The sequence below is a fragment of the Podarcis bocagei genome (genome assembly GCF_964188305.1).
Source record: "Podarcis bocagei genome assembly, chromosome: 9".
NCBI classification, from domain to species: domain Eukaryota; kingdom Metazoa; phylum Chordata; class Lepidosauria; order Squamata; family Lacertidae; genus Podarcis; species Podarcis bocagei.
In genome coordinates, this window is record NC_138134.1 from 5,285,550 (window position 1) to 5,311,223 (window position 25,674).

Here is a 25,674-nt window from a genome sequence, read left to right on the forward strand (position 1 = left end):
CTCTCTTGACCTAAGAAAAGGTCCCTGGCCGTGTGAATCCCTTGGCCAGACAGGCCTCACAGGAACCAGAATTTAATGGTACATATTGGATACTTTAAGGGGGGTTATGGCAGATTGTGTTTAATTTGCAACATCGTTTTTAAAGAAATATTATTCTAAGCCTTACTTTAAAACGGAGGAGATCTTCTTCCTCTACGAAGAGTGCCATCTCTTTCCAGTTGAAGGATGCTTTCTTCCGGTAGGCATCCAGCGGTCCACTGGGTAGGTCTGGGAGCACCAAAGTGTTCCAAGAGCTGACCTTTTCCCGATCACTGACGGATGCCATCTTAACATGCAATGTTCTGTAAGCAAACCCAAAAATCATTCAAAGCAAATGCCTTTTCAAAAAGGAAGAAATCCTTCAAAAGTTACTTGTGGAGGATAACAGAGCCAGTGTAGACCATCCTCTCAGTGTACATTAACAGCTCCTGGTGCTGTGGGTTAAACCACAGAGCCTAGGACTTGCTGATCAGAAGGTCGGCGGTTCAAATCCCCGCGACGGGGTGAGCGCCCGTTGTTCGGTCCCTGCTCCTGCCAACCTAGCAATACGAAAACACGTCAAAGTGCAAGTAGATAAATAGGTACTGCTCCAGTGGGAAGGTAAACAGCGTTTCCGTGCACTGCTCTGGTTCGCCAGAAGCGGCTTAGTCATGCTGGCCACGTGACCCGGAAGCTGTACGCCGGCTCCCTCGGCCAGTAAAGCGAGATGAGCGCTGCAACCCCAGAGTCGGTCACAACTGGACCTCATGGTCAGGGGTCCCTTTACCTTTAAAAGAGAGGTTGCTGCTGCTAAAAACTTTACCTTCTCTCTCTGACTGGATACGGGAGCTGTCTTTGGTCAATGTAAATAAACTTCGACCCTGCACAAAGAAAGCTACAAGGGGTGCTCAGATACAAGAAGGAGCAGCTGGTTTATGGGCCTGTTGACACGTTCACTGCCTGTCATGCCATTGCTTTCATAAGCAGGTAATCGCTACTTATGCAAAGCAGCGCCCGAGTCCAACTTCCACGGACTGCGCAATCGGACAGGTTCGTTGGGCAAGCAGCTCCCACTCCGGGCAAGGGCGCTTCCCCAGCCAAGGCGCGCAAGGCGGCCCTCCAGCCCCCGCGGAGCCCCGGCGCAGCAGCCGGTCGGGGCTCCTTTTCCAGCGACGCGTTTGCGCCCCTCCGCCTTCCCACTCGCGGCAAAGGACCCCGAGGGGATCTTGCGGCGAGTCGCGCAAGCAGTGGCGTAGCGTGGGTTGTCAGCACCCGGGGCAAGGCAAGTAATTTGCGCCCCCTAACCCGTGGATTTGCGCCCCCTAACCCTAACCCCCAGATGTTGCGCCCGGTGCGCCCGGCCCCCCCTGCACCCCCCACGCTACGCCACTGCGCGCAAGTGAGCGGGAGGCTTGGGGGGGGGGAGGCGCCGCCAAACAGCCCTTTTCTTCGCGAAGGGGAAAGAGGTGGGAGGCCCCCGCCGACTCCCTCGACGCACCCGCACCCACCGTCTCTCCACGGTCACGGAAAACGCGAGGTCGCCGCGCTGCGCACCTTCCCCGACGGCGACAGACTTCGCTCCGCGCCCCGCCCCCCGCGCGCGCAGAGAAACACGCCCCGCCCTCTGATAGGACGCGCGCAGAAGCGCTCAGCGCCGCCTCCCGCGGAGCCCCGAGGCAGGGCGACGAGGCCCCGGGGCGCGCATCCAAGCCAGCCCCGGACGGCACGGGCTTCCTGCAGCGCGCCTGGGCTCTTCGTCGCCTCTGATGGGTCTCAATTCCTGTCTGAACTTACGAGACGCCGCCTCTCACCCCAAGACCCCAGGGCGGTTTGCGGGGCGGAGAATCGCGCTGACTTCCGCACCTGCGGCTGCCTTTTCTTCGGCGGTGAGAGCTTTGCAGCCGCCGTGAAGTGACATGGAAATCCTGCCTTGCCCCCTGTTTGTTGGATGGCCACCTGCCGTGGATGCGTTGGTTCAGATTCCTGCATTGCCCGGGGGTTGGGCTAGATGACCTCTGGAGGTCCCTCCCAACTCCCCCATGATTCTCTGTTGCTATGACTTCCTCCAAGTGGTGCCAAAGGGGAAGAGGTTTCTTATCTCTCGTTGTTGTTCTTGCAAGCGACTCATCCCGGAATATCCCCACGAGCAAGGAAAGCGCGCCGCTCTTGACCTTTTTCATAGCTCTCTGGGTGAGATGGAGCGGAAGAGCGGGGCGGGGACAGCTCCTTGCCCGGATGTGACGTCGTCAACCCGCGCCGGCCGCCATGGAGCTGCTGGCGGAGGCCTCCCTGCGGGGCTCGGCGCTGCTCCCGGGGGGCTTCTGGGCGGCGGTGGGCGTGTGGCTGGAGAAGCCCCAGGTGGCCAACAAGCGGCTGTGCGGCGCTCGGCAGGACGGGGCTTGGCGGGCCGCTCGGCCCGGGGCAGGCGGGGAGGGGAGCCCCGGCAGGCGGGCGCTGGAGGCCGCGTGCCAGGCCTTCTGCCGCTGCTGCCGCGAGGACTTCGAAGCCCTGGGCCTCGCCGGCCCCGCCGAGGAGGAGCTGGAGGTGGTGCTCCGGACGCTCGTGCCCAAGGGTTGCCCTCCCGCGCCCGCCAGGGAGATGGTCGTCAAAGGTGACTTCGGGGCGGGAGGAGGAGGGGGGGGGGATCGGGGCGGCCGGCTGCGGCTCCCCAGAGCGAGCTCGGACCTTGGGCGGACAGGCGGATTGAGGCGCTTTGCTTGTATGCCCCGCCGCGAAACGTAGCGCAGAATGACAATAGAAGGCAGTCAGGTTTTCCGCCGTGGAAGGCTAATAATAATAATAATTTATACCCCGCCCATCTGGGCAGCTTCCAATCGAGTGTTAAAAACAATACAGCATCAGACATTAAAAGCTTCCCTAAACAGGGCCGCCTTCAGTTGTTTTTTTTGAAGTAAAATAGTTGCTTATTGCCTTGACATCTGCTGAGAGGGTGTTCCACAGGGTGGGCGCCACCACCGAGAAGGCCCTCTGCCTGGTTCCCTGAAACATCACTTCTCACAGCGAGGGAACTGCCAGAAGGCCCTCTTTGGAGCTGGACCTCAGTGTCTGGGCAGAACGATGGGGGTGGAGACGCTCCTTCAGGTATACAGGAGCCACTCTGTGCAGGGCAAACGGAGAACGCTAAGGGCTTGTCCACAGTTCTACTTGGCCCATGCCTAGAAAGCAGTTTCCCGTTTGGCCCACCACTTCCCCCAGGAAAACTTGCTCTTTGCTGCTGAATTGGGAGCAGTCGTCCATCCACGGAAAATCCAGTTGACGTTTGCTCTGATTCAGCGGTAAAAAGCGGGTTTCTTGGGGCGGGTGGAAGCAATGTGGCAAGCAGAAGTTTGGGTGAGCCCTAGCTTTGTCCAAAGTGGCCCAAAGCAAAGAGAAAACATTCAGAACATCAAAAATGAAAATATTGGATATATATATATCACACACACAGAGAGAGAGAGAGAAAGTCAGTAAATTCAAAAATCAGCTATGTGCTTGATCTTGGTGGGCAGAGACACCTTATTACTACAGTGGTACCTCAGGTTACATACGCTTCAGGTTACAGACTCCGCTAACCCAGAAATAGTACCTCAGGTTAAGAACTTTGCTTCAGGATGAGAACAGAAATTGCATGGCGGTGGCAGCGGGAGGCCCCATTAGCTAAAGTGGTGCTTCAGGTTAAGAATGCACCTCCGGAACGAATTAAGTATGTAACCAGAGTTACCACTGTGTAGGCAATGGCTTCCTTGTGTCAGTGTGGCTCTGCTAACTAGCAGCACTGTGTATTTCTATGTTCAACACAGGTGGGAAATTAAGCATTGGGCCTTGCTAGGAAAGGGCTTGAGCATCAAATGGCAAGAGCCTCCACAGCCATCCACAATAGGGTGTTGGCCTGCTTACAATGTTATTGTAAAGGTTGCAGCAATATGATGTATGCTACGTAAGTCTTAAACACTACTCTGTTTCCCAAAGGTAAATAAAACCTACTGTTGTGAAATATTTACAGATATATTTAATGGGACCGTAACTTTTTTGCCATTGGTACAAACCCATGATGGGAAATACAAGATCATGAAGAGCAATATTTATCAAGTTCGACTTCTGCATACACAAGACAATGAATGGTGGGTGCTGAGAAGATTTTTCACTCTTTGGAATGTATTTGTCATGTGGAATTATTACGGTGTGTTTGGTGGCTAGAGTATAACATTTTTGGAAATTTATGAAACCATTAAATAAAAATCATGCACACCCAACTTACACATTGAAATATAAGCTTCCTGACTGCTTCCTGACACACCTAAACCTATTTCGCTACTTTGGTAGCATAAAAAGCATTTATAACTGAGGTGGCATAAAGGCAACTCCCCATTTATGTGTGGGTTCAACTGCAGGTCTGTCCTCTTCTGGGGCTGAAAACAGCGTATGTGTCAGCAGTCACGCATCACTTAAGCGCGTAGAAAATAACTGCCACCTGTATATAATTTTTACTATTTAGCCTATATATGAAATTTAAAAAGCAGTCCTATCTCTGTATGTTTACTCAGACTTACCCTGATATATGGAGTGTTTCCCAGTTGTACACATAGGACTGCCGCCTCAAAAGTATGGAGGCCCAAATTAAGGCAAGCAAAATCATGAATACTCCCAATCCTAGAGAAAGAGTGCTCCAAACCTCTGCACGGTGCTACAATAAAATTTATTTATACCAAAATTGTCTCCTGCTGTCATGGTATTAAGGGCAGAGCACAGCATATTACTTGTGGAAAATAAACACCCTTAAATGCTAGTATGCAAAACAGTAATATAGTAAGCCCACAACTTGCATAGGAGTTGCATTCCAAGGGTTTGCCTGCAAAGGCAAAACTTTGCAAAGTCCAGAAGACCCCTGGAACCACCCCTGCGTGACTGCATTACTAGGTTCTGAAAAGGTTTGAGGCCTCTGGAAGGCTGTGGGAGCCTCCCATGAGATCCAGTAAGCAAGGTGGTGGGCTTAAAAGCCCTTTTCGGGCAGGAAAATCTGGCACAAGAAAAGCTTTTTAAGTAATCTGTCTTGCTTACCCAGCTCCGGGGAGGTCATGCAAGATCTAATGAGGCCTTTTGAGATCTCGAGATGGCTCATTCCGACCCGTGATAGAAACTCAGCTAATCACCAAATGGTACCTTAAACCTAAGTTATGGTTGCCATAACGGAACGTATTTTTAAAAAACTGAAATTTATTGTTCGTATGATTATCATTTTCATTTCTATACCACTTTGAGGCATCCAGAGATCTCCACATGGTCATAATTGGACCCTCGACAGTTGCAAAATGTGCCTGGCACCTGGGGGAATTCCCAACATTGCTTCTGGCACTTTTCCCTACTCCCCATTTATTATTTTTTCTGCCACTCATTCAAAGCTGCAATCGCATAAGTAAATCATGTGTAAGTTGCAGCTCTGCGGTACCATAAATACTAGCATCTGTAATCAGAATCTGTTTCTCCATGATTAATAACTTGTGATCCTGAATCCGAGGCTTCGTTTTTATCTCCATGGATGGCAAAAAAAGTTGAGTTTTGCACAAATGGGACCAATATTTCTATCACATCTTGGTTATATCATTTGGTGTGAGAATTCTAAACATGGGTCAGTTTATTTCACATGAAGGAGTCTGAAGCATGTACATAACAGGAGTCAGAGGCTGCATCACACAGATCTAAGTGTTGTATATCTCTACAGAATACACAGAACTACAGACGTCCCACACTTACGTGAGGGTTATGTTATGAATAAGTGAAAATGGGAAGCACCCTCTAAAAAGCCTCTAAATGCCATTCCCGCCCCCCACTCCCACTCTCTCCAATCAACTTTCCTTTCAACTAGAGTTGAAGCTCTGCCGGCTGGAGGACATATGGAAAGTGGCGGCAGCTGCTGCGCTACCACCTGCGTCAGCTGCTAGACCTAAACAAAGCCCCACTGTGCCTCCAGTGTCTGGAGCTTCCACCATCCCTGAAGTCCTCTTTGGGCTCCCGGGGAGCCACAAGAACGCTCCAGCTCTCTTGCCATTTCCTGGTTTGAATCTATTTCCAGATTCATGCGCAAATCAATTGCACTTAAGTTGGACGCATGTATCGTTCTATAATGCTATTGATTGTATTACCTAAAACTCTTCCTGCAACACATTCTTTGAGAGTGTAAACAGTTGTCTTAAAAAGGATTTCACTAAAACGAAATTCTTTATCGTCCTAATTTATCAGTTTTATCACTGGGGGGCAAGGTGATATCCCCCCCCCCCCGTCTATTGTTTTCCTTATAGACCTCTGAATCTCTATTAGAGTAACCCAGACAGCTAACTTGGGAAAAAATATTTCTTCAAAGTTTATTGAATTTTTTCCATTAATGTGGTTCAGTTATGCCAAGCTTCTCTCTTTTAAAAAATATCCAGCCTAAAACTTAAAATTGCATTTAATAGAAATTAGGAAGGTTGGACCCAGCCATGATGACATAGACCTTTGTTACAGCCAGATTGGTTTTGTTGCAATGTGTTTTGCATGGGGAAGTCCATGAAAACATAACCTCTGGCCACCTTTTAAATCCCTAAGTGGTTTGGGCCCATGGTACCTAAAGGAGCATTTCTTTCTGATACAAGTCTGACCCTTCAGGGTCTAAAGGGGAGGCTGTTCTTCACATTCCCAGGAAAGAAAAGGCATGATTGCTTGGGATGCCAGAGATCGTATTCTCTATGGCTATTCCCAAACTGGAATTCCCTTTTCCAGGAAATTTGGTTGACCTCCCTTCTTCCAGACTTGTGGTCAAACATTTTTCCAGCAGGTGTTTTGGCCTTGTCAGACCGAGTAGTTTTTAAGAGACCAGTCCTCTGTAGGTTTTGAGGTTTATCTACTTTTCTTGCCTTTGATCTTCAAGGTTTTATGATTGTATTGATTTGTTTAATGGATTTTGTGGGTGTTTCTAAAAGCATTGTGTCTGCAGTGCGAGAGCAGGGTATATATATTTGTATATAAACTAAGAAAAATAGGTGGCATAAGTCCAGCTTGGCTTGTCTGTCATTTTTCTGCCTTGTCTTCTGATAGGAATGAGCACATACAAAATTGAGTAAGGTGGGCTAATTAGGTAGTGTGCTAGGCTTTCAAGTCATCTCAAAACCTTCCTCTTATTTCTTTCCTATTTCCTGGAAAGAAAGGTTTAGCTGACAGAGTTAAATTCATGTACGCATACCATAAACATGCAGGAGCCATTCCTCAGAGGCAGCTTCCTATTTTTTATACCTGATAAATTCATAGTCAGACACACACTGAGCCACAGATGATCTCAAGCACTTTATTACTGAGCAGCTCTGATTTCTTTTTTTCTTTTTTTTAACGTTGAAGGTCTATTTCAATGTTTACATCACCTCCAGAAAACTACATTTCAGATGGAATTCTGTGCCCTAAAACAACATGGCTTGGAAGTGAACTGCTGCCAAAACTTGCTAAATGGTCCACAGAGACCACAAAACGTGAATTTAAGAACACACTCTCTCTCATTTCTGTTGCTAGATACAGCAAAATTTATCAAGATCTAAAGGAAAAGTACAAAGACATTGTAAAGGTAAAGAGCAGAATGACCAGATAAACTTTTTGCTATTCAATTTTTAATTAAAATGTATGTGACAGTGTTTGTATTTCAAATCTGAATGCACGCTAAAGAAACTTCATTGGAATCTTTCAGTCCATATCTAGATATTTGTATGGTGGGGAATGTTAGTATTTGTAATATGGCACAGTGATGAGCAAAAAGCCTTGCCTTTAGGGATTTTCAAGACAGCTTGCCTCCAAAACATCCCTCCCTCAAAATGTTCCAACCTTGCCAAAGAGGCAAACTGCCATTGCTCAATTCCCGTCTTCTTATTCGTACGACTGGCTCTGTGGACCTACAAAATGGAATCTACAAAACGGGGCTCTTTCTAGAAAGGCCCACCATTCTGGTGAGTTTTCTGTGGGCTGTGTATGTGTGTATATTTCCTGCCCAGAAACCTATGTCCCCACTGTGGAAGGATCAGTGGATCCAGAGTTGGCCTCCACAGTCACTTAGGGACACACCGTTAAGACCATATTCATGGAAGACAATCTTTCTCGGCTACAAGTGATCGCCAGAGAGGGATACTACTATCTACTATGTGTAGATATGTGTGGGTTTTTTGTGTTTGTGTGTACAATTCTGAATATTCACAGTTAAATGAATTGTCATTTTTTCTTGTTTACCTGCAGGTATGGCCTGAAGTAACAGATCCAGAAAAATTTGTATATGAAGATGTTGCTATAGCTTCATACCTGCTGGTGCGTGGTGGTATAAAATATCTCTAAAAATGGAGATTTATCTTTTTTTAAAAAAGAAACAGATTTCACATAGTGCTTGTAAAAGACAAGATGGAATTTTAACAAATGGATATGTGAATTTGACTTTAAAATGCACAGCTGATATAAAAGTCTGAAATAGAGACAGAAATAATGGTCTCATGACTGATAATGAGAGATGATGGCTTTGGGTTTTAAAATATTTGATTTATCATGTGTATGTTATATCTATGAAAAGGAAAAGTACAAAGCTTAGTGCACAAAAAGAAGAAAATGCATTGACACACAAGAAGACAAAGCAGTAAGAACTAAGCATTTGTCTTGTGTGTCTATGCATTTTCTTCTTTTTTTGTGCACTGAGCTGTGTTCTTTTCCTTTAAGAGCTATTCTTTGTACAGGCAACTCCCCACTTATGCGGGGGTTAATGAAGTCTCTAATCAGAGACTTACATTTCTTTCTTTTTTTTATTTCTCTTTATTAATTTTCATACACACATATACACACATATGTACAGAAAATAAATTCTTCACGGAAAAAACAATAAGAAGAACAACATAACTTAATTATAAGAAAAAAAACAAAAAAAACAAAGACAAACATGTAAGTTATTGACTTCCCTCCACCTCAGTTTTGGGTTATGTAAGACTTACATTTCTTAAAGAATGTAGATGGACATTTCTTTATCCTTCTTGTCAAAATAGAATGTAGCCACGTACCCCTGTTGCAAACACCATTAGAAAATCATCTTGATTTCTGTAAACAAGCCTTTTTATAGTTTTCATTAATGCTGGTTTTGCCACCGCTGGTTTTTTAAAAATCGGGTTTTGTCTTTTCTTAGATCCTTTGGGAAGATGAGAGAGCTGAGAGAGGATTGTCCAAGAAACAGTCTTTTGTGGATCTTGGCTGCGGAAATGGTCTCCTGGTTCACATTTTAAACAACGAGGGGGTAAATAATTTGAAGTTGTCAACTTATTTTATTTCTTTATAAAGCATTTATATACTGCTGCTTCATTATTGTGAATAACTTCAATATTTTTTAAAATAAAAGCACACAAAAATTTAAAACTCAAGACTACAACTAACTATTATAGAAAGATTTTGCCTCAATGTCTGCAACAACCCAGCAGCATAGACAAGTTTTCAGCAGGCATTTAAAGGTTGAAACAGAAGGTGTCTGCTGTTACTCATGCATTCTGCTATACAAGCTGAATTACTACTGGGTTGCTATATCCCTCAGTCCTATGCCTGCCTGCTCAGAGTATATTTTCTCTCACTTCTGCAATCTCAGGACAATGGTCAGTTGGAGCAGAACGGTTTTCCTGGTAAGGTGGGGAAAAGCAGGTTCTCTGCAGCTGCTCCTTGCCTGGCCGATGGTTGTGGCTCAGGTGGTATTCTATTTGGGATTGAAAGCTTGCAGCCTCTAAATGGGCCTTTGGCTGCTGGCTAAGGCCATAGGGGACGTGGATCTGTTTATTTTTAAATGTATGTGTCTATTTTTGTGTTATGATTTATTTTAAGCTTTTGGAGACCTTTTGGCAGAAAACCAGCTCCCAGATACGTATAATCACTGCTTCAGCCTCTAACAGTGCATAGTATTCTCGAAGGGACTTTAATAGGGGCATTTCTGTTAACAGGAGACAATGAACTGCAACATTTTGTTGTAGGACTCACATAAACACTGTATAAAAACTTGTCTTAGCGCTGATGAAGTAGAATCAGGCAATACATTGGGATGAGGGGTAAGGTAAAAATATGGTTTTACAATCAGGCATCGGTCCTGTGAGAGTCCCCTACTTTCCTTACAATTTGTGCTCCATGTGCTGCCCTGGACTCCTTTAGGAGGAAGAATGGGATATAAATTGAACAAACACTAGTAGAATTTATGCTGATTTCAGGATGTATGGTGGCATTCTGTTCACTGTTTGTATCGTTTTTGGAAGGAGTATCTAAAAAGTAAGGTACAGTTTAACTGATAATTCACACATGGAATCTTTCAGCATCCAGGCAAAGGGATTGATGTCAGAAGAAGAAAAATATGGGACATGTACGGCCCACAGACACACTTGGAGGTATGGTTGAAACATGGGCTTTCTGGATGGAATCTTTATAAACTGCATCTAACTCAGAACTGCCTTTTGCAAACAAGCTCACTTACAGTACAGCCCTGTGCATGATTACAAGGAAGTAATGTTTCATTGAGTTCAGTGAGGTTTATTCCAGGAAAATGGATATAGGATTGCAGCAACAGGGCAAAAGACCCACAATTTTATGTAAAGCATATCAAAATGTAGCCTAGCCCATTTTGTAAGTCTGTATTTGTGCACAAGATTGTGCAGAGAAAACATTATATCAGCTTCTCTTCTCCACCCCCCCCAGTTGATTTTGTTGTTAACACGGGATACTTATATTTCGATCTCTCAAACGGAATAAGAGTAGTTAACAGGAGGCAAAGAAGTCTTAGGCTGATCATTTTTAGGGTTTCCACAGAGACCTGATGTTCATATACGTCATAAGGACTCTTTGTATTACCTGTATCATTTGTAACTGAGCTTTTGTTGTTGCAGTGTTTTATGTTGTAAGCTCTCCTAGTTTCTTTTTAAAGAGGAGTGAGGTAGAAAATTTGTACAATGAAGAAGTAAAAACAAATTAATCCCGCATTCACTTTAATTTGGATTGTTGATTCTTTCTCTCACTGTCTCAACCTTCCCCATCAATGTGAGAGAGAACACCACACAGTAATTGACCTATCCATTATGAGAGAATACGTAACATATTAAAATGGTTTAGGGGAAAGGTTGCATTTTATTTCATTTTTAATAGCCTTTGGAATTCGCTATGACCCATTGCATAAAAGCATCTTGCTCATAGTATAAGCTGCAATGGATACAGAGAAAGGGGGTGTATTAAACAATCTTTTTGCCTCAGGTGTGAGGTGGCACTGAAGTGAAGACCCTTTGCCGAAGTGATCAGGAAGAAATCCAGATTTTCTATTTAGTAGGAATGGATGATATGAAAAACCCTATGGGCTACAACCTAGAGTTCTCAAAAGAGATTTTGAGTCTTAAAGGTTTACTACCAAAACTTCTGTTAGAATTTCTTGGAAGGTAAAATAACCTTCAGTTTTCAACTTCCCTCTTGTTTTAAAAGAATAAGCTTAAATACATTTGAATTGGTTTTTTAAATGCGAAAATAAGAGTAGCATAAATGTAGGCTTTGAAACATATAAGAAGCGTAAGACTGCAAGGAGATCTCCTGGGTCAGAACAGAGGCTCCTACCCAGTCCAGTATTGTGTTCTCACCGTGGCCTCTGAGAAGCCCATGGGAAGCCCAGAGAGATGAGTAAATCAAATGGTGAACCATTCTCACAACATCACTAACTCAAGCTATTTTGGAAATGTAATCAAACTGTAAATCTGATGTGAATGATAATGGATTTCAGTAGTAAAACACTTCTACCAGTTTTGTTTACTTTGTGTGACATGCTGTGCAAAAGACATTGTTTTGCTTCCTTTTAGGAAAATACAGTTAGTCCAGACAATCTGTATCCAGATGTTGACTGGCTGATTGGAAATCATTCTGATGAGCTGACACCATGGATACCTGTAATTGCAGCCAGGTACCAAACCTCAGTGCTTTTAAAAACAAAGTGGACACTCTTAGGATGAAGAACCAGTATGGAATGATATATCTACTAATCGCCTTTCTGCCATGGTACATGGAACAAATAAAAACAGAATAAGGATAGTATAAAAATCAGCTATGTCAAAAACAGCAACACACACCACAAAATATGGTTTTTGGGGAGAGGATCTGAGCTGAAGTAATGAAGCCAGTGAAAAAGCTGCAGTAAACGCAAAACTTGCAGAAATGAACTCCTCTGAAGCCTAGGAAAGTTGGATTTCTTTAGAACAGGCTTCCTCAAGCTCGGCCCTACAGATGTTTTGAGACTACAATTCCCATCATCCCTGACCACTGGTCCTGCTAGCTAGGGATCATGGGAGTTGTAGGCCAAAAACATCTGGCGGGCCTAGGTTGAGGAAGCCTGATTTAGAACATAATCCAGAGAAAAGAGCAACAGAGGTTTGAGTTTGCTTCAAGGGCCTTGAATGCCTGAAAGGTTCCTCCACATTTGCTGTACACCAAACGCCACGAGAATGTGGCTATCGGTGGGAGGGGGACAGACTTGGAAGGGCAGAGAAGCAAACTGAAGCAGTTGCTAAGGGATTGATGTGGAACTGCCAGTGGGTGGGTTGTTTGTGGTAATAACCTCTCTATGTTCTATTAATGTTTAATTGTTTTAAATGATGTTTTTAGCTATTTCTGTTTTATCTGTAAGCTGCCTTGAGTCCTTGCCAGAGAAAAAGACAGGATATAAAATTTTAAAAACGTTATTATTTAAATTCTTACTTCCTCTTCACCATAAGTTCCCAGGGCAGGTTAAACCAGTGTAAAATGCAATATTTAGATGAACTAAAAGCATTTGAAAATGGAAGAATAATAGGTAGAGGTTGGTGGTGATGGGGAGCAGAATTTTTGGTGATGAATAGTAGTGTGAACAGCCACCAGGGGGCAGCAGTCCATTTAGATGAGGTATATCAACTCAATTCAGTTTTATTTCTGTATTGGCTGTGGGCCATGAAAGAATACAACATTCTACTTAAAAGAATATCTATATCTTACTGATTATAGAAAATGAGTCAAGAAAAAAATATTTAAACGATCCCATTAGCAGTCTAAATTGCAAGGGAAATTGGAGCTTGAGATGGAATAGAATAAAAAGCTTTCGGGAATCTGGTGTCCTTTTAGCTGGAAACCAGATTCCAGGAAGTCAAGGCAGCCTTGGCTCTTCTATAGTCCAGCTTGCCAGGAAAATGCTCTGACCCAGGCTTCCTCAACCTCGGCCCTCCAGATGTTTTTGGCCTACAACTCCCATGATCCCTAGCTAGCAGGACCAATAGTCAGGGATGATGGGAATTGTAGTCTCAAAACATCTGGAGGGCCGAGGTTGAGGAAGCCTGCTCTGACCTTAGACTGCATGGCAGAGTGAAAGGGGGAATGGGAGACCAGTCTGATCTTCATAAACCCTAAACTGTGACACTTCTGTCAAATCCAGGACGTGCAACAGCTTGTAGATTTTGCATAAGTATTTGCAGATGTAATTTCAATAGATTCATCACATTTCCCTTATTGCAGGTCTTCCTATTCTTGCCGCTATTTTCTGTTGCCTTGCTGCTTCTTTGATTTCTATGGAAAGTACAACCGAAGGCAAAGTAAGAAGACCCAGTATAGAGAGTATCTTGATTTTGTTATGGAAGTGGGATTTGTATGTGGCTTTCGTGTGGAAGAAGATTGCCTTAGAATTCCTTCAACGAAAAGGGTAACTTCCACATGCATTGTTCTTAATCCATTTTAATTGCTTCATATAGCCTTGGATTTTAAAAGAATATCTTGCTGTAGCCTGGCTGAATCGGTGGTCTTGAAAGTAGTGGTGGAAAGCTCTTGCTCCCCCCACCCCCCGTATTTGCACTTCTCCCAGTCAATGTCTAATAATCCTGATGGATTGAATTTCCCTTGAAAGTAAGGCAGGAAAGTGTTTGGTTAAGGAAGGCTGCATGGTCAGAGAGCTAAAAACTGGCAGCATCTTAATAAACCTAGATTGTAGAGCTGTAGCAGTCCTATCAGTGCAATACATTTTAGCAACTATCTCATACAGAACAATTGAGAGCACAGAATCTCACTGGTTTCAAGATGGACACTGAAATTATCCAGACTAATTGGACATTTAAAATATGTTATTAAGTTGGTGTGTTTTTAATCACTTCTTGTTTGCTGCCCTGGACTCCTTTGAGAGGTAGGGCAGGATATAAATGCAGTAATTACTAATAAGAATCAATCATGTGGACCCTGCATAACACTTGCATGCGTGAGGAGCACCAGTCCCACCATAAACACCTGTCTGTAGACAAGTTTTCTTAGTGAGATAGCTGTTGCTTATCTATAAACGTTTTATACTGCATCCACATGAAGTTGGCATCAAAATGCCAGCCCATAGCACAGTATGTTGTTTTGAACCTTGTAAGCTCAAATCAACTATTGCAAAGCAGACATCACAGATGGGGCTTTCATGTCATCTAATTCCCCACTGAACAGTGCATCACTGTAGGCACATCAGAAATGCAACTTAAAACGATCAAGTTATTACATGGTAGACTTTTAAGGTTAGGAGGGAGGCTGTTCTCTCTTGGTGGTCCTTTTCTCCTCTGGGTCTTCCACAACCAAAGACCGAATATTAAGGCAGGTTGGGCTAGTATCCCGAGGAGCGTTTAGTGGTGAAGTTCTGATTGCATAGTTCCTTATTCTGGGATTGTGGGAGTGGGGGTGAAGCAACTTCTAGCCCAGTTTGGCTGGTGACTCTGCTGAGTTTTCCCCGTCCTCGAAGCTATAGTCACTTTAAACAAGAGGATCATGCTCTCTGCTTTGCAGTCATATCTGATGTGCTGAACATTGTCTGATCCAGATTTAATGTGGGAGGATAATACATTGGCTGTTGTTTGGAGGAGAGTGTTGCCTTATGGCCCTATAATACAATAAAATTGAGGCAGGCTGCTTGAGTGGGAGGGTCTCTTTGTTCAGGGCATATAATTTTGTGTTTTGTGTCTAAATAGCATTAATTCTGCTGCTCTTAGGTATGCCTCATTGGGACGTCTAGAACATATCTAGCAACGCAGGGTGCTGTACTTGATGAGCAGCGAGCACAGTATATCAGTCGGCGCCAGTCAAGCATCATGGTAGCACCAGATCATCAAATAGATGGAGTTCATCAACATGACAGCCTCCCAGCTGCAAGCGATGTCACCACCTGCCCAGCAGCAGATACAAAAGTATCCCAAAAGACAGATGTGGGGAAAGTCCTAATATCTGGATTTCTGCCCAGGGGGAAAGAACAAGTGAGAAACTGTACTACTCTCCCCCAGGATTTGGTAGACAAAGTGGTTTTGAAGGTAGCAAAATTACTGTTAAAGGAGACCAAAGGGAGTCCGCTTGAAATGTCCAACGCATGGAATCGAGGAGGTGAGATTTTTGCTTCATATACTATTTTAAAATGGAAGTTTCCTATAAATTGAAATTGTCTATTATATTTGAATTCGCAAACCTCATCTGAAGGATGTTAAAAAGCATTCTGGGTAATCACGCTGAATTCATCATCATACAGAACTGTAAATTGCAGGCACCCATTGTTTTCCAGCAACTCTTAAATATTATGGAGTTTCTGGAATGGAAAAAGTTGATATCCCGCAAGTCATAAAAATATATTGTCTTATAATGGCACAGTAAAGGCTTGACACAGACAGCATGCCTGGAAAGAAATTATTCTTTAGATACAGCCCTTTATTAGCAAGAGATTTCTAGGCTTTTCTTGGGCATAGCCCTCCTTGGGGGCACCCAAATAATGGTAGAATTGCTAATGTTTTGGGGAGAGGGTATTTCTTGGAGATAGGGGAGAAACCAAGAGGGGATTTTTGTAGATGATAAGGTAAAGGGACCCCTGACCATTAGGTCCAGTCGTGGACGACTCTGGGGTTGCGGCACTCATCTCGCTTTATTGGCCGAGGGAGCTGGCATTTGTCATCAGGCAGCTTCTGGGTCATGTGGCCAGCATGACTAAGCCGCTTCTGGCACAACGGAACACTAAAACCAGAGCAGCACACGGAAACGCTGTTTACCTTCCCCCCAGAGCAGTACCTATTTATCTCCTTGCACTTTGACGTGCTTTCGAACTGCTAGGTTGGCAGGAGCAGGGACCAAGCAACGGGAGCTCACCCCGTCGCGGGGATTTGAACCGCCGACCTTCTGATCGGCAAGCCCTAGGCTCTGTGGTTTAACCCACAGCGCCACCCGCGTCCCTGTGTTGTAGATGATAAATGTGTATAATTCTAGTAGAGGAGATGGGGTCGTGCTTCATTTCCAGAAAGAGGGGCTGGGGGCCGTGCCTGAGTAATATGTCTGGTGGTGAGCCTGGATTCTTGATTTTAAATGTATGTGGGTGGATAAGTTGTAATTCTTAGCAGTGTGTGAAATGCATTAGTCACATGCTCATAAGCAGTTCTTCCTCTTATATTCTAGGACTTAGCCAAGTATCATAAACAGATTTTAGGATTCATCCCTGGGAAGCTCAGCAATAAATAGTACTCCGTCCAAGGCTTTGTTTTGTCTGTTTTCAACTTCTTGTTTTTGTACAGCATACAGCAGAGAGAAAGTTTTTGGAGACCTCGCCTCAGTTGGTTGAGATGTAACCAAAAAATAATGGTTTGATGCTGTGTGGACAAGCCTTTTGCTCCTGTGCTCTGACTTCCCCTCCTACACCTGACCTAATTTTCTGTTAGTCCAGTTCAGATTCAATGGTCTGTTCACACTATAGATTTCCCACTTAGGATGCAACTTTAACTATAGTTACCTAGTGGTTCCAAGATAAGGAAGCCTTTAGTCCTGGCATGTACCACTCCTTGGTTGGCAGGCTGGCTCCTCTAGCAATATCACCATGGAGGGGTATCCATCAGCTTCAGGAGCAGCCCTGCTTGGTTAGGAGCAGCAGGGCTCCAGCATCATTCATATCACATCGTTTGAATTATACTGAGCTTTTGCTTTTCTGAGAGAAAGACACATTTATAGGGACTCAGACAATCATTTTATTGCACCGCAGCCCTGAAGTTCTTGGCTCCCCACACTCAGTCTTGCCCTTTCTCCCTCAGAGCAGGAAAGCAACTGGTGCTGAACTAAAGGGTTACTATTCTTTTCTCTCGGCTTCCAGCAGAAGAGAGGTAAAAGGACTGCTTGGTTGCAGAAACCACAGTCTGTCACTTGGCCAGATCCCCTGCTGTTCTTCACACAAGCGGCCATCAGTTTGTCTTGGAGGCACCATTGCTCTCCTCAACAACTAGAGAACACAGATGCCAAGAAAGCAGTGAGAAGTGTTACGAGTGATATCCCCAAGAAGTTTGATGTGTATTCTCCTGCTTTCTTTGCTTTATAAACACCAACATGGTTACCAGCAGTGAGATCACCACTTTCCCTGCAGTGATGGTACCTTGGGAAAGAATGGTAGATCTCAGTTTCTCCTCTCTTTAGCAACATCCCTTCAGTCCTCAGCTTCAAAAGGGGAAGTGTAGCAAGAGCCAGACAGCAGCCCTGAGGGCTGGCGGATCAAGTATCAACAAAAAAGGAGGAAGGTGGCACCTCTGGGTTTCCCTTCTTCTCCTGAGTAAGCAGCTCCCCCTTCGCATTCTGAACCCTGGGTTGTAATTCAGTATGAGTAAACAACAGAGTTGAGGGTGCATTCTTTTTAAAATCAATAGAGAAATTAATCCAATAGGCCCCATTTATTTCAGTTGAAAACAAATGTTACCATAAGTTCCAAATGGAAATGTGTTTCTCATTTGCCCTTATGTCTGTTTCCCATCTGCTCAGCTTCGCCCCTTGGCCAGAGAATCCTCTTACTTGTTCCCTTGTCTCCTATAGAAGACCGTAACCTCCCAAGTACACCAATACTTGTAGATTCTCCCTTTTCAGATTTATTGTGTAAATTGTTAAGAGATGTTGTAAATTTACCACGACATCCTTTATTACGTTCATGACAGCTAGGAGACATGAGTTTCTCATTAAGTTTCTGTCTGTTCTACCCAAAAGCCTTTTTATGTTGACTATTGCTGCTTTGCCACATTTGTAGAATCAGAGAACTGTAGAGTTGAAAGGGACGTCGAGGGCCATCTAGTCCACTCCCTGCCGTGCAGGAATCTCAACTAAAGTATCCATGACAGATGACCATCCAAGCTCTGCTTAAAAACCTCCAACGAAGGAGAGTCCACAATTTCCCAAGGGAGGCCAATTTCCCGAGCTGAGCAGCTCTTACTGTCAGAGAGCTCTTCTGCATGTTATTCAGAACCATTTTTCTTGTAACTTGAATCCATTGGTTGGGTTCTAGGCTTCAAAGCAGGAGAAAATAAGCTTGTTCCATCTTCCACGTGACAGCCCTTGAGATATTTGAAGTAGGCTGTCATAACTCCTCTCAGTCTCCTTTTTTCCAGGCTAAACATACCCAACTCCCTCAACCATTCTTCATCAGTCTTGCTTTCCAGACCCTTGATCCTCTTGGTTCCCCTCCTATGCACAGGTTCCAGCTTGCCAATATTCTTCTTAAATTGTGGCGCCCAGAACTGGACACAGTACTTCAGTTGTGGTCTGACCAAGGCAGAAGAAAGTAGTACCATTGCTTCCCTTGATCGGGACTCTATTCTGTTGATGTAGTCTAGAATAACATTAGCCAGTGGTTTTATTTCCAATATTTTCCTCTCTCTCCCTGGGCCATGATCTTCAACAGGAAGGATGAAAAAACCACCTGTGCCCCAAGGCCCTTCAGCTTCCTGCCCAGAGTTTCATAGTCCCTTGCCATGTGTCGAAGGCTCTGTCTGGCACTTGTACCCACGTGAATCAGAAGGAAGGCGTTGCAGTCAGAAGGCTTTATAAAACTTGGCAACTTTTCTGTCACATTGTGAATCTTTGCACCTGGAAGACAGCACACCTCCCAGGACATCCTGTTGACTCCTCACACTGCTGCCTCTGTCCCTCTCAGTAGTGAGTCACTTATCAAAACCCCACGTCTCTTCCTCCTCTGGGGTGTGGCAAGAATTGTTCTGTGCACTGTACCTTCCACAGCCACCTGTTTGTTCTTGCTCCTCTGGCCCAGAATCAGTGACCGAGGTAAGGGCATGGAGTCAATTTTGCAGCTCCAGTGACACAGCATGGCTCCTGACAGTTCTGCTTCTGTGTGTCATCCTCCTCCAGAGGGTTGACTCCCCCATTGAGTGATCTTCCTCCCCTAGGGGCACCCCGCCTACATCTCTGTTCCACTCTGGTCTAGTGAGAAATTCCTCATGTGGATAGTTGGGCCTCAAGTTGCTGTACCTTCTCTTCCAGCAAGGCAGCCAACCTGCACTTCCTGCAGGTGTACCTTTGCACATTCCTAGGCAGGAAGACAAACATGGCACAGGTGTTGCCCATCACTTCAGCAGCTCCTTCGCCATCCATGTCTCTTGGTCCTACATACACCATGAGACAACACTCCAGGCTCTGCTTCCAGAGACTGCAATAAGCTAAACAGAATAGCTGCTGGTTGCTAATGCCTCTGCCAGCTCACTTGGCATTCAGTTGATGGTCATAGGTTTCCTATAATACCAAATTGGTCACATGTTAAGTTTAATGGTAGATTAATAGCAAACCAATTTTTTAGTTTTACCTTTTTGTTCTTGACGTGTTTCTCATAATACTTGCATACATAATACTTGCATACATAATACTTGCATACATAATACTACATACCCTGTAGAACAAATTTCAAGGAAGTCCTCCATTGCCTTGTAATCCAAAGGTCACAGGGCAGAGCAAGATTCCCTCAGCACTATTACCATCTGGCAGCACCCATCCAGAAATGACCAGAACCACTGTGAGCCCTCTAAGCCCAACGATGATAGGCAATCCAGAAGGATACCATGACTGATGGTCTTGAAAGTCTCCAAAGGGTCTAGAAGAACTAACTCTTCCTCTCTTTGCCCTCTCCTTGCATCCATTCTATGACATAAGTCATCCACCGCAGCAGTCAAGGCCATTTCTCTTTCAGACGTGGGCCTCAAGCTGATCAAAATAATCAGCAGCATGAAAAGTTTGTGGTGTTACAAAGTCAAAACCTACACCAATACCTTGTTGAAGAATGGCAAGTTAGTGACCAAGGCCACAAGATCTGAATTTAGCCTTTTTTTAGGAGTGGCTTCACAAGCACCATCTTAAAGCCCCAAAACCAAAGTCCAGACTTCCACTCTTGATTTTACTGATTTAACCAGACAAGGTGGGCAGGGATCCAGCAAACAGGTGACAGGGCTTCAAGAACACTGCTAGATAGAATGTTGGTCCTGTCTACCTGTGACTCTTATCATAACCATAGTGTCCAGGTCATCATGGCTGTGAGTGAATTTATCTGGGAAATGCTTAGCAAAATGGTCACAGCAACTCTTTGAAGGCTTTAGGTGGTACTCAGAAGATTCTTCAAAAGTTGTGCTGGGTAACACTTCCAGGTGACAAAATAGTAAAACCTCTTAACCACCATCACTGTATTGCCATTATATAACTGGGCAACATGTTCTCGCTGTGCACATCAACTTTACCAATGCAACACACATTCCATCTTGAAATGAAGCATTTTCATTGAAACCTTAGACAGGATACATTCACAGGGATAGATTTGATGCTTCACCACCAGCTATATCTCTTTTCTCCATATACCACTTTCTGTAGTCAGCATGCAAGATGAGGCCACAGACAGTGTTATTATACTGCACAGGGAGTTTTGAATACCCTTTTTTTGGTCAAAGCTCAGCATCCTGTCATCACTTGCACAATAAGCACAGTGGTCCACAGACAGTTGTATAGAAAGAAGTGGGTTGTTTAATGTTGATCTACATCGTAGCAGCTTAGGCACATGAATTTGGAAGTTCTGTAACCATCAAAATTATAATATGCACGTATGAAAATTACAGAAAGTAGATTCCTTCAAATGGAAATAGTAGCTACATTGCTCTGTGTTGGTCAGAGCTCTTGTCTTATACAGGATGATAACTTATGGTAGTTCCTGGATGTACACCTCCAATTCTGAGTGCACAAACCTTGTGTCTGAGGAACAACTGACCTCTTAAAAGACGTATTGCTTAAAAGTAGTAGCTAAATATGCTGGTGCACACATGGCCAGCATCTTCCTTTAGTGCCTCTTACAGCAAAATGAAGCATGCCGACTGGAGGCACAGGGTGTAATTTGTTCTATTTGCCTACATAGACAAGGGTATTTTCCATAGCACTCTTAAGCGTAGTGGCCTGCTGTTCTCAGAAGCTCAGAACTGAAAATATTGCTGAGGGTTAGCAATTACTTTACATAAATATATTGCTTTCTGCAGAGAGTCTCCCCCTGAGTGAAATTGCAGAACATTTGGACAAGGACACTTTAAAAAGGCTGAAGAATGAGTATGGAGGCCTCCAGACCTTACTTAGAAACAATCATCAAGTGTTTGAAGGTAAGGACAAGGTTTGTTCAGTGACTGGTAGTCTCTTATATGTTGGTTTAAGTATGTGGAAGAGGAATGATCTTAGTCTAAGGACTGCTTCGCCTCTGTCACAAGCATGTTGGGTATTGGATTCAAACAAGAGCAGAGGCGTAGCTGGGGGGGCGGGGGTACTGGGTGCCACACCATGGGGGGGCACTTACTGCCCCCGAGCCATGCGTCTCTTCTGGGAGTGACGCGGTGGCTCGGGTGCCTGTAGGCTCCACACTGCTCAAAAAAGCAATGCGGGCCTGCAGGGCGCCAGAGTGGAACGGGGCTCGGGCACTGGGATTCTGGCATGCCCCACCCTGCGGGCACCTCGTCCCAGGTGCCCAAGTGGCTAGCTATACCACTGAACAGGAGTGTAGGCTTCCAAGGAGTCCTGAAGCTGCAAACTTGGTCTTGGTTCCACATCATATCTGCTCCTCTCTAGCCATGACTTATTAATAATTTTATTATTTATACCCTGCCCATCTGGCTGGGTTTCCCCAGCCACTCTGGGAGGCTCTCAACAGAATATTAAAAACATGATAAAACATCAAACATTAAAAACGTCCCTAAACAGGGCTGCCTTCAGATGTCTTCTAAAAGTCAGGTAGTTGTTTATCTCTTTGACATCTGGTGGGAGGGCGTTCCACAGGGAGGGCGTCACTACCGAGAAGGCCCTCTGCCTGGTTCCCTGTAACTTGGCTTCTCGCAATGAGGGAACCGCCAGAAGGCCCTCGGCGCTGGACCTCAGTGTCCGGGCAGAATGATGGGGGTGGAGACGCTCCTTCAGGTATATTGGGCGGAGGCCGTTTTGGGCTTTAAAGGTCAGCACCAACACTTTGTTGTTGGTAATTATACCTTCACAAGCTCATGGGAGAGGATTGTGGATCATGGCAGGAATGAAGTAAATTTACCTTGGAAACTTAGCTCAACAGATCCAGGCAGGCTGCAGTAATTTAGTCAAGATACAACTTGAGAAGATAACTCTTTATGGTACAGGATGGGTGTTCTTTGTGGAGATAATATGCTTTTCAGTGCTGATGCCTAGCAGAAAATATTTTTCTAATTTGATGCATCAGTATGTAGGTAATATCAAATTTGCCTTTTTTAATTGTAATACTGTACTTCATTAAGTATTTGTTTACTTCCCCTCCAAGGCATCTCACAAATTAGCTAGAAAATATATAGTAAAAATATTTTAGGATGCATTGTATTCTCTTTCTCTCTTTTATTTTAAAAAAACAATGTTTAGAAAAGTAAAGTATTTTTAGTAGCAATTAACATTTCCTGATAATGCAGGAGAGTATTCTATTTACAATAATTCCTCGATAGATTAGAGGGGCCTGTCTGTCACTCATCCTGAGAGATAGCAACTCCCAGTTTAGTTCTGTTTTCTGATTGGAAAGGCAGAGTGTTCCAGGATTTCCCCCTGCCTCCTTCCTCTTAATGTGGAATAACAGAATTACCAGCTCACTGGAACATTCCCTTTACAAGGGTACCTCGGGTTACATACGCTTCAGGTTACAGACTCTGCTAACCCAGAAATAGTGCTTCAGGTTAAGAACTTTGCTTCAGGATGAGAACAGAAAACAAGCTCCGGCGGCGTGGCAGCAGCAGGAGGCCCCATTAGCTAAAGTGGTGCTTCAGGTTAAGAACAGTTTCAGGTTAAGAATGGACCTCCGGAACGAATTACCGTATTTTTTTGCCCTATAGGACGCACCGGCCCATAGGACGCACCTAGTTTTTTTGGGGGGAATAAAGGGGGGGGAAATCTCCCCCCCCCAGCCGCGGGAACTCCCGCAGGGCTCCCTAGGCTGCGGATATCTGCCCGAAGCGCGGGGCGCTCCGGGCAAGCAGGTTGCGGATAGCTTCCCGAAGCGCGGGGCGCTCTGCTTCAGTGCGCCCCGTGCTCTGGGCAAGCAGGCTGCGGATAGCTTCCCGAAGCGCGGGGCGCTCTGCTTCAGTGTGCCCCGCGCTCCGGACAAGCAGGCTACTAGCCGCAGCCTAGGGAGCCCTGCGGGAACTCCCGCGGGCTCCCCAGGCTTACAGATAGCTTCCTGAAGCCTGGAGAGAGAGAGGGGTCGGTGCGCACCGACCCCTCTCGCTCTCCAAGCTTCAGCGAAAGCCTGTATTCGCCCCATAGGACACACCCAGATTTCCCTTTCATTTTTGGAGGGGGAAAAGTGCGCCCTATAGGGCGAAAAACACGGTAAGTACTTAACCCGAGGTACCACTGTATATAGCTTATACTTTCTTATGTGTGGGCTGAAACTGGGTAATGGTGAATTAAGAGCACTGCAAGCACCACAGGGACACAAGGGTAGTCTCTCCAGGATTTCAAACAGGCATATTTTCCAGCCCTGCCTGGAGATAAAAGGAATTGAACTTGTGGCCTTTTGGCATGCAAAACATTCTGTACCACCAAGCAGTTTATGTTAAGTATGATCATGCACAAGGGAAGTTTCCCCCAGCTCCTTTAAAAAAACAAAACAAAAGCTGAGCATTTGAATTCAGCTTGAGATGTATTACAGAAATTGAGTTCATGTTGAAGGCACAAGTTCTTTGATTTTAATTTGGGGGGGGGGTTCTTTCCCCCGATCTTTTATTAGCAGAATGTTGGTACCTGTAACCCATTTGAGTTCTTCTATATTGCCATTCATATGCTTGCAGATGTAATGTAGTTTTTTCCATCCAAATATATATTTAGATTTTACACGCCGGCCTCATTCACATGTATTGCCAAGCCAAATGATGCCCGTTTTGCTTCTCCCGCAGTTAAGCTAAGGGTTGTGGCACCTCAGAGACTAGCAAATCTCACATGCATATTTGTCGTGTTTAAATTTACTCACCCAAATTTCTTGTTCTTATTCTGGCACTAATTCTTGTAACCCTTTGTTAATATTCTGGTCTGTGTGTTTCCCTCTCCTTTCCTTTCCCACCCTTTAATTTCAGTTCTAAATGGGAAAGTTCATATTCGTGATTGGCGAGAATGGAAACCACCAAGGAAAAACAAGCCTGGCAAGCAGCTTAAGCAAAGACTTCCTTCTAAAGCAATCAAAACGCGCCTGTGTTGGTTTCACATCCACCATCCTCAGGGCTGTCCGTTGTCTTCTGAACTCTGTTGTTATGCTCACGGTAGTGAGGAATTGAAGCCATCTCTGAAAACAGCGACAAACGATAAAGGATTTGGGAGTTAAACTTATGGTACTTGGATGGATTTCTGATGGAATTTCATGTACATGGTGACATTTATGTTTTGTTCCACTTTATGCCTGCTCTTCTCTGAGAATCCCTTGTGGTAAGAGAATAAAGGTTTTTAAATCTCTTCTTGGCGGGATCCATAGTTGGATGGTCAATGTGCTTTCCTAACAATACGAAAGTCCATTGGTCTGTTGAATTTCAACCTTGATAGTCTTCTGAATTCTCTGAATAACTCAGAGGTTATAGTTTAGTTTCAATCATATCTCAGAACAACCTTGAGCCAAATCTGCCTCTGAAATTACATATCTGATGGGCAAATGTCACTGTATGACTTTGCGATGCCAGTTGCTTTTGCGCTGTCTCAAACACATCCAGGCACATATTCTTTTTACATGTTTGGTGTAATGCAAAGAACACAGAATTAATCATTTTTGTTTCTGTGAAAGAGGAAGGGGAGAAGAGTTTTGATATATAAGCTCTGAAGATGTGTCAGTGCGAGGGAGGTGCAGATCTGAGCTTTCCTGAGCTATGTCCTGTAATTTCCTTTTGGACATAAGCGCCCCTTTCTTAACCTCCCCTGATTTCCATTTAAACAAGGTGAGCTAACCTGTTTTGGGCAGAGGACCACATTCACCCATGACACACCTACCCGCTGTGGGTTTGCACATTAAAGTAGCTGGGGGTGGGGAACCTTTTTAATAAACTGACAAAATGGGGAAGGGGGCTTGGGGGTCAGCACTATACTTTGACAATTTTAAACCTCACACTAATAGGATTTCAGCACTTCGGAGACCTGAATATTAGTCTATTTCCTTCACAAATAAATAAAACTTTTACTGTTTGTGTCTGTTGTATTACGCTGCTTGTGGGGAGCCATGTTACAGAACCTTGAAGTCCCTAACATTAAAGGTAAAAGTAGGGTGTGTTTCTACAACAAACAAATGCTGATAAACTGAAGCTTCATTCAGGTAACTCTACTTTGTCTTGGGGGGGG

At 44.6% G+C, this 25,674-nt stretch overlaps 2 protein-coding genes across 3 annotated transcripts in view; one reads left to right on the forward strand and one right to left on the reverse strand.

Annotated features, from left to right (window-relative positions):
* Positions 1-2,139, reverse strand: part of ACOX3 (acyl-CoA oxidase 3, pristanoyl) — a 28,676-nt gene extending 26,537 nt beyond the window's left edge. The window contains 4 exon segments of the mRNA XM_081207688.1: positions 167-341; positions 1,813-1,873; positions 1,876-1,929; positions 1,932-2,139. Of these exon segments, the coding sequence (XP_081063814.1) occupies positions 167-341; positions 1,813-1,873; positions 1,876-1,929; positions 1,932-2,007 (366 nt within the window). The 5' untranslated portion in view covers positions 2,008-2,139.
* On the forward strand, positions 2,135-24,804 carry TRMT44 (tRNA methyltransferase 44 homolog). 2 transcript variants are annotated; one of them, XM_081207731.1, is made up of 11 exons: positions 2,222-2,629; positions 4,022-4,139; positions 7,387-7,606; positions 8,266-8,334; positions 9,191-9,298; positions 10,350-10,421; positions 11,868-11,968; positions 13,546-13,729; positions 15,039-15,423; positions 21,348-21,464; positions 24,432-24,804. In XM_081207731.1, the coding sequence occupies exons 1-11, from the start codon at positions 2,284-2,286 to the stop codon at positions 24,674-24,676; spliced, it is 1,965 nt and encodes a 654-aa protein (XP_081063857.1). In that variant the 5' UTR covers positions 2,222-2,283; the 3' UTR covers positions 24,677-24,804. The 2 variants fall into 2 exon arrangements, with proteins under 2 accessions (XP_081063858.1, XP_081063857.1); XM_081207732.1 differs by lacking the exon at positions 4,022-4,139 and having other exon boundaries at positions 2,135-2,629.
* Positions 24,805-25,674: the final 870 nt, after the last annotated feature.

Coding starts and splice junctions, on each gene's coding strand:
- TRMT44 (XM_081207731.1), top strand. CDS start 2,284: ATGGAGCTGCTGGCGGAGGCCTCCCTGCGGGGCTCGGCGCTGCTCCCG. Junction 8,335..9,190: donor CTATAGCTTCATACCTGCTG/GTGCGTGGTGGT, acceptor GTCTTTTCTTAG/ATCCTTTGGGAAGATGAGAG. Junction 13,730..15,038: donor GAATTCCTTCAACGAAAAGG/GTAACTTCCACA, acceptor TGCTGCTCTTAG/GTATGCCTCATTGGGACGTC.